This window comes from Gavialis gangeticus, unplaced genomic scaffold, assembly GCF_001723915.1.
Source record: "Gavialis gangeticus isolate Ggan-Ray unplaced genomic scaffold, GavGan_comp1, whole genome shotgun sequence".
NCBI lineage: Eukaryota > Metazoa > Chordata > Crocodylia > Gavialidae > Gavialis > Gavialis gangeticus.
The window spans coordinates 3,474,363-3,481,163 of NW_017729011.1; the positions used below are offsets into that span (position 1 = coordinate 3,474,363).

Consider the following 6,801-nt stretch of genomic DNA (forward strand, 5'->3'; position numbering starts at 1 on the left):
CGGCTCGGCTCGCTCCAGGCTGGCGGCGCGGCGTGCGGGGCCGAGCAGAGCGCGCACCCCGGCTGGGCAGCCTGCCGGTGCTTTCGTAACGCCCTGAGGAGCCGGACACGGAGCCGCCGTCTCCTTCCCTCTTGCTTTTTCCCTGCTGCCTCTTCCACCAGGCGCATTTTCTCCCCTTGGGTGGGCCTGTTGCCTTGCGCGCGCTGGCCCTCCCGGCCGCCCCCGCCACGCGGGCGAGGACTTCTGTCCGTCTCTTAGGAGCCTCCAAGCTCCCTGGCTCTCAGGAACGAGCTTCAGCTCGAAGGAGGTCGTGGATCATCTCGTGCCCATAAACAAGGCAGCAGTAGTTAATGTTTGGCAGAGTTTGGGTGCAAATAGTATTCACCAAAGCTTCTGCTGAGCAGGCAGGGCTGAGAGCCAAGATAGAAGTCCAGTATTTTTTTTTTTAGCTTGGAAAAAGCTGCTGCTTTGCTCTTGGATAATTGGCATTCTTGGGCTCTGGTAATCCTGCCATCCTATCGAGCAGCGCTAGGAAGCCGGCCACCTCCAGCAGCTCTGGCCTTAAAGCAGCACTTCCACCTGCAGTGGGATGCCTGCGAGTCCAGTCAGCTGAGCTAAGTCATAGTCCCCAGCCTGGTTGTATCCAAGGTCTGTATGAAAGAGTTCACCCCAATCCTGCAGAGAAGAGGTAGATTTGGGCCTGATCTGTTGTTTCAGGAGTTCGTGCCTGACCTGCCTGTCCCTGTTTGCTCCTAGCCACTGGTTCTTGGCTTGCAGGACTTCTGCCTGTGATTCACTGTCAACACAGAGGTTATTCACCCTGCAGGGGTGGGCTGATGCGATGCCCTTTTGTGCTGGGCACAAACAAATCTTGTTTTCCTCCTTGACTGAGGAGATCAGAACATCCCACCCAGAGCCCTCGCAGCCCAGGCAAGTTGTCGGTGCTTCACTCTTGCCTTGATCTGCAGCAGAGTGGGTCACAGGCCCATCTGTTATAAGGATTATTCAGCCAGTTCCCGCCAAACTGATTCTTGCTACATCAAGCGTGTGAGCGGAGGGTGGAGCAGGGTGGCTGTCTGCAGCGTAATTTAAATGTGTCTGTACAGACAGCAGGTTATCTGCATAGATTACACAGAACAAAATGTTATCTTTCTGCTCCCTCTGGAATAGATGGAACAGGGCAGCATGCTTTTGGGACTGATAGTGTTAGGTCTCATCCGTCCCCACTTTCTGACTTCATAACTGTCCAGTCACCTTCACCCTAATTAGATGGTTTTAAAAACACTAATTTACTTTTCCCAGTACTTAAGATGGGTGAAGTAACCTCACCTTCCCTGCCACAGGTTACTTGAAAGATAAGGTGGTATACTTTATGGGTGGTTCCTGTTGCCAAGCATACAGTGTCCTAGCCTAGAAGCACCATGGATAGAAGATGCATCATCAGGAAAACTCTCCTTTGGTGCGCTGATTCTTGGCTAAGCCAGTGGCTTGCATGATTGCTGTCATATTCCCCTAAGGCTCTTACAAAACACTTTTGTAGATGACCCTACAAACTTCTCTTCATAAATTTACTGCATACAAATCAGGGACTCAATATAGACATGGGATTTATGACGCATTACAACTTGCCTGACGTTTGATTTGCGAGGTACCTGCCTGTCCTTACTATTTACACTCCCTGCCTCCACCCCTCTCCTCCCCTTCTTTTCTACCCTTTGTCTTCCTAATTTTCAGCTATTTACTTTTCACAGACTGCCTCTTTTCTACCTTAGAGAACTCAACTACAGCTGAGTCTCCCTTGCTTACCTTTGGCATTCCTTCACCCACTATTTCCCCTTCCCCTCCTCCCTTCTCTACCCATTGTTTTCCTAATTTGCACGTATTTACTGACCTTCTGTCACACTTTTAGCTTCTTTCATTCCTTGGAGATCTCAGAACAACAGCAGAGACTTCCTATGCCTGAAGAAAGGTGCGTTGTGCTGGAAAGCTTGCAAAGAACTTTTTTCCAACTGCTCAGTTGGTCTAATAAAAGATATCACGTCTACCCAAAGACCCCTGCCTGCCTACGGTTCTTCAGCATATCTACCCAGATGACTGTGTACCTCTGAGCCATGGGAGTGGGAGGGCATGGAGGCCGGAGGTGGCCATTTCTGCAAAATTTAGATCTATTCTTTTCTCTACTTCCACCCTTGCAGGTGCAAAAAGAACTTTGTGCCTGAGTTTGCAGACAGACCAGGCCTTGCTGATGCTAGGGTCCTTTCCAAGCTGTAGCAACTTATTGAAAGTGGATAGACTGATGAGGTTCACAGCTGCTGTTCAGTTGCTGAAGGGCAGCAGTAACTCTAGCAGGACTCAGGTCAGATGTTGCCACCTGAATTAGGCATAGGGCTTAACTGGGGCCAGTATAGCCAGGTAACTGGGGCCAGCATGGGAGGGTAACTGGGACCAGGCATATTTGGATCCAACCTTCTCCTTCAGGCCAAAAACAGGCCTTTAGGTTGTCCAGTTCAGCCTCCTGCATGGCACAGGTGAGGGTGTTCAGACACTGCAGTGATGGGTACCTGGATAAAACTGATAAGACACTTCCATTTTGATGAGGATCTCTCAGTTTTCCTTGCCAGCTCCCCTTGCATTACTGGTGGGGCCCCCAGTTTCTCCAACACAGGCTCTTAGCCAGAGCTCCCCTTGGTGCTGCAGACAGTGTGACCTTGGAGACCGGGCGGGGGGCTGACTGAGTGGCAGCAGAAGTGTGATGGGGCTGGGCAGGGATACCTTTTGCGGTTACAGGAATCAGCTAGTGCTGCCCACAGCAGCCACTGGCAGCCTTGCTCTCACTGGATCTCAGGGCTGTTTGGGGCCAAGGCAGTTGAAGGGCAAAGGCTTTATCTGGAGCAGGTCAGGTTGATGTCCTGCCCCAGATGCATAGGTACATGCTGGCAGTGGGGTGGAGCCAAATTCCTGACATAGCCATGCCAGAGGGGACAGGGCCCTGCCTATGCCACTGCAGCTCTTGAGTGGTTGAAGGTTTTGCAGGCCTGCATGCATGGTATGGCTCTGCAGAGCCAGCTGCAGCCTTTGAACCTACTCTCAACAAGCAAGCGCCCTTCCAGCTGTTGTTTTCAGGGGTTCCTGTTTGTGGTAATCGCAGTAGGAGGCACTGCACTGCTACAAAGTGACTTGTCTCTGGGAACATGCAGCCTTTATTTCCCAGCTTCTTTAAGGACCTTTCTTCTCAGCAAGCCTCTTCCAGTTGGAGTCTGGTCTGGAGGATCAAAAGCAGCTGCTTTGTGTCTGTTCCTTTTCCTTCCCTGTGCAAAATGCAGCTTTCACAAGTGTCTGCCACTGACATCCAGGCTGTTCAGGACTCAGTCCTGGGCCCATATCACTGGGACAGCAGAAATCCTATGGTGGGGCTAGACACTAGTGCTTTATCCCCCTGAAAAGCTTGAGAGCTAGGTTCCCCCAGGTACCTAGGCTTGCTTGTCACCATGGCCACTTTACAGGCCTTAGACCCGACACATCACCTTGTTTGACTTCTTATGCTCTTTACTTCCTGCCTTGTTTGCTGCTTGAATTTGGCAGCTGCTGTCACAAGCTTTATCCCCAGTGTGCAGTTCTGCTGCACTGTCACTCTAGCCATCTGTGCTAAAAACCCATTGTAGTTGATGCAGGAGAGGAATCAGGGAGAATGTGCTCTCTGAGACCCACCCCTCTAATTAGTTGGGGCTGAAAAACTTTGGTACTAGCATACCCAGGATGGCAGAAGGGTCCTGGCCTAGTAACCAGAAAGACAGCAGCCCTGGTGCTGTGCAAGTGACACAGCAGTTGGCAGCCCTGGCAGTCTTAATGCATGCATGATGTAGCTTTTGCGGGGAGCTCCCAGCAGCATCTGTGTGTTACCTGGAGGCTTCAGTGCACTTGGCTTAGAAAATCACAGCCTGGTTCTTTGGCATGACTCCTGCAGTCCTCAAATATGCTGTATAAGGTGTTCTTCAAGCTGAAGGTGCCTGCAGATGCTCCCTGGGATGCCTTGTACATGATTGACATGGTGGGTCCAGCACAGCATCACTGTGCTGAGAGCTGGTTTGTGGTTATACATGGGGGAAGTTTAATAACTAGTATTTTCATCCATGGAAGTCTGGGTGCTTTGAAGGAGTGAGTCAGCACCAAACCCTGCTTTCTCAGGTAGGAAGCTGAGGCACGAAGAGGGGAAGGTCTCTCTGGAATGCAGGTCTCTTCACGACAGCCCACTTGGCAATGCTGCCTCTCTCCCAGTCAGGCTGCATGGCTGGAGTTGGTTCCTGGCAGTGCCATCACCTGAGTTGTGGCATAGACCCCCTGTGCTTATGAGAGGGCTGCCTCTAGTCTGTCCCCTGGACCATGGCCTTGCTCAGGCTGCCAGGAACAGGTCTTTTCCATCTCTGGCTTTGGCAGCTCTTGCTCAGATGCACCCTCTTGTTTCTCTTGGTCTTTCAGATTCAGCTTCCAGGATGCAGGCAGATTCCATTCTCCACAGCGGCTACTTCCACCCCATTCTGCGCTCCTGGCAGACCACAGCCACTGCCTTTGATGCATCTAACCTCATCTACCCCATCTTTGTCACGTAAGTGAGGCCTGATGCTATAGGTTGGGGCCTCTCCAGCTACGAAGCACCTGAATGTTGCATGTGCAGGTCAAAGGAGAGATGGGGCCTGGAATTCATCAGGGAGGCTGGAGTGCCACACCTCTTATTTCAGAAGTAGGTTGAGGCATCAGTGGTCTGAGTCCAGAACGAAGAGCCCTTTCCCTACCTGGGCAGAGTGTCCCCTGTGTGTGTGGCTTGGTCTGCTCTCTAATGAGCTTCCTTCAGACACCTTGGAGCCAGCTCCAAGTTCCTGCTTTCTGGATGGAGAAACTCTTGGCTAGCCCACAAGTCATGGAGAGAAGGCCCTCTCTGGAGCACAGGGATGCAGCTGTTGGCTCTGTGGCAGGGCTGGAGCTCTCTGTACTGGGGCCTGGGTGCAGCCAGATAGGGAATGGTTGAGGCCTGGCTCCAACTCATTCTCTTGGCTGCCCAGCTTCTTACGTTGGCTGGGTTAAGCAATTTATGTATGCCCCTGGGCTTCCCCTTCTTTTGGCCTCCCTTTGTCTGGAGTCCAATGCTGACTGCTTGTTTGTTCTATATGACGCCTTCAGTGACAACCCTGATGCAGAGGAGCCGATCGCCAGCCTCCCTGGACAAGCCAGGTAGGAGCCTCCAGAGATTCATTGTGAGCCAGGAGGGTTTCACTGTAATGCTCCTGTCCACAAGGGCTAGGGCCTGGCACATGGCCTGGGATGGGCACAGGCTGAAGGAGGCACCCTCCTGCTAGGAAATTCCAGTTCTTACCAGCTGTTCTGTGCCTCAGAGTGTGGTGTGACCAAGGACGACAGAGCTCCAGGCCATGCCTTGCTGGCGCATCATCCCAGCTGCCTGAGTGATTCTTGGAGGGGGCCAGAAACCTCCCAGGAAGCTGCAAGTGGAACAGGTGCAGCCAAAGTGGGAACGCTTTCTGCAGAGCGCTGGGATAGCTACTCTGAGTTCACATAGTGCACCAGTTCTTTCAAATGCTCCATATCCTGGGAAGGAAGGAGGGCAGCTCCAGAATTAGCAGAAGGACAGGGCTGCAGCAGCAGGCAGGTTTCCCCTTTCCTTCCTGGAAGAAAGCTGTCTCTGAGCATGCTATGGACCTTGCTGGGCTAGTGGTAGCCCTGCTGTGACTCCCCTTATCAGCCTGTTTTGTGTGAAAAAAGGGTGTGGGGAGAGGAGGGGAGGACTCAGGGATTGGGGGAAATGTGAAGGCGGGGGTTGCTGAATAAAATCCCTGCCTGTTGGTCCAGGGAACCTGGCTGACAGGAGGTAGGCCTGAGCAAGGGCAGTGCCAGCTGGATCTTTGCCAGCAGTGACACTGTCATGCCTGCCTTTGGGCTTGGGGAATTAGGCTACTGTTCTCTGGGACAGAAAGCACCCATTGCTCTTTGCCCAGCCTGGCCACAGTGCTCCTCAGTTGCCCTTCTGTCATGCCAATGCCCTTTGGGGGTTAATTGCCTTCTCCGTGCATTCACCCAGTGCCTCTGTGCCTGCTCTGAGCAAGCAAAGTCAACGCAGAGGGGGCCCAGCCTGGCCAGCAGGAACATTGAGATAAATGTGGCCAAGGACAGTGCCTGCTCGCCCTTGGAGAGGAGACTGGGCAGGGATCAGCTCCCTCCACATCCCCAGCACAGCAGATAACTCTTCAGTAGTTTCCTGCCTCTTGGAGACCCCAGATAAGGCCTGAGGTTGCTCCTCCCTGCACTGGTCCCAGGATCTCCAGCTGGCATTTCTTTGAGCCATCTGCAGTGCATTGTCTGACTTCAGGCTAGGTCCCCAGCTATTGTAGGGGCTGTTCCCAGGGCATCATTCCTCTTTACAGCTACACACTTGCCCACCCCGGGAAGGGTCCCACTGGGAATGCTCCATCACCTTCAGCTACCTCAGGGTAGAAAACACTGCCATCAAGCCTGCTCACAGTGCCCCTAAAGCAACTGCCCTGCAGAGGGAGCCAGGTGTGGGGGGGCACTGGGCTGGGCCCTATCCCACCCACTCACCACTGCCTTTTCTAGGTATGGAGTCAACAGGCTGGAGGGGATGCTGCGCCCCCTGGTGGAGGATGGTCTGAAGTGTGTGCTGATCTTTTGAGTGTTAGAACCTTTACAGCAGCAGGACATTAATTGATGTAGTCTTCCTGCTTTACTTGTGGCAGGTTAGGATGTTAAGTCTTGTGGTTGAGTCAAGGTTGACGG

At 52.8% G+C, this 6,801-nt stretch overlaps 1 protein-coding gene across 1 annotated transcript in view; it reads left to right on the plus strand.

Moving 5' to 3' along the window:
* Positions 1-2,936: 2,936 nt before the first annotated feature.
* The window catches only part of ALAD (aminolevulinate dehydratase), a 16,383-nt gene continuing 12,518 nt past the window's right edge, over positions 2,937-6,801 (plus strand). Inside the window, exons 1-3 of the mRNA XM_019510386.1 lie at positions 2,937-4,603; positions 5,176-5,226; positions 6,622-6,681. Coding sequence (XP_019365931.1) covers positions 4,347-4,603; positions 5,176-5,226; positions 6,622-6,681 — 368 coding nt within the window. The 5' untranslated portion in view covers positions 2,937-4,346. The remainder of the gene's footprint in view (positions 4,604-5,175; positions 5,227-6,621; positions 6,682-6,801) is intronic.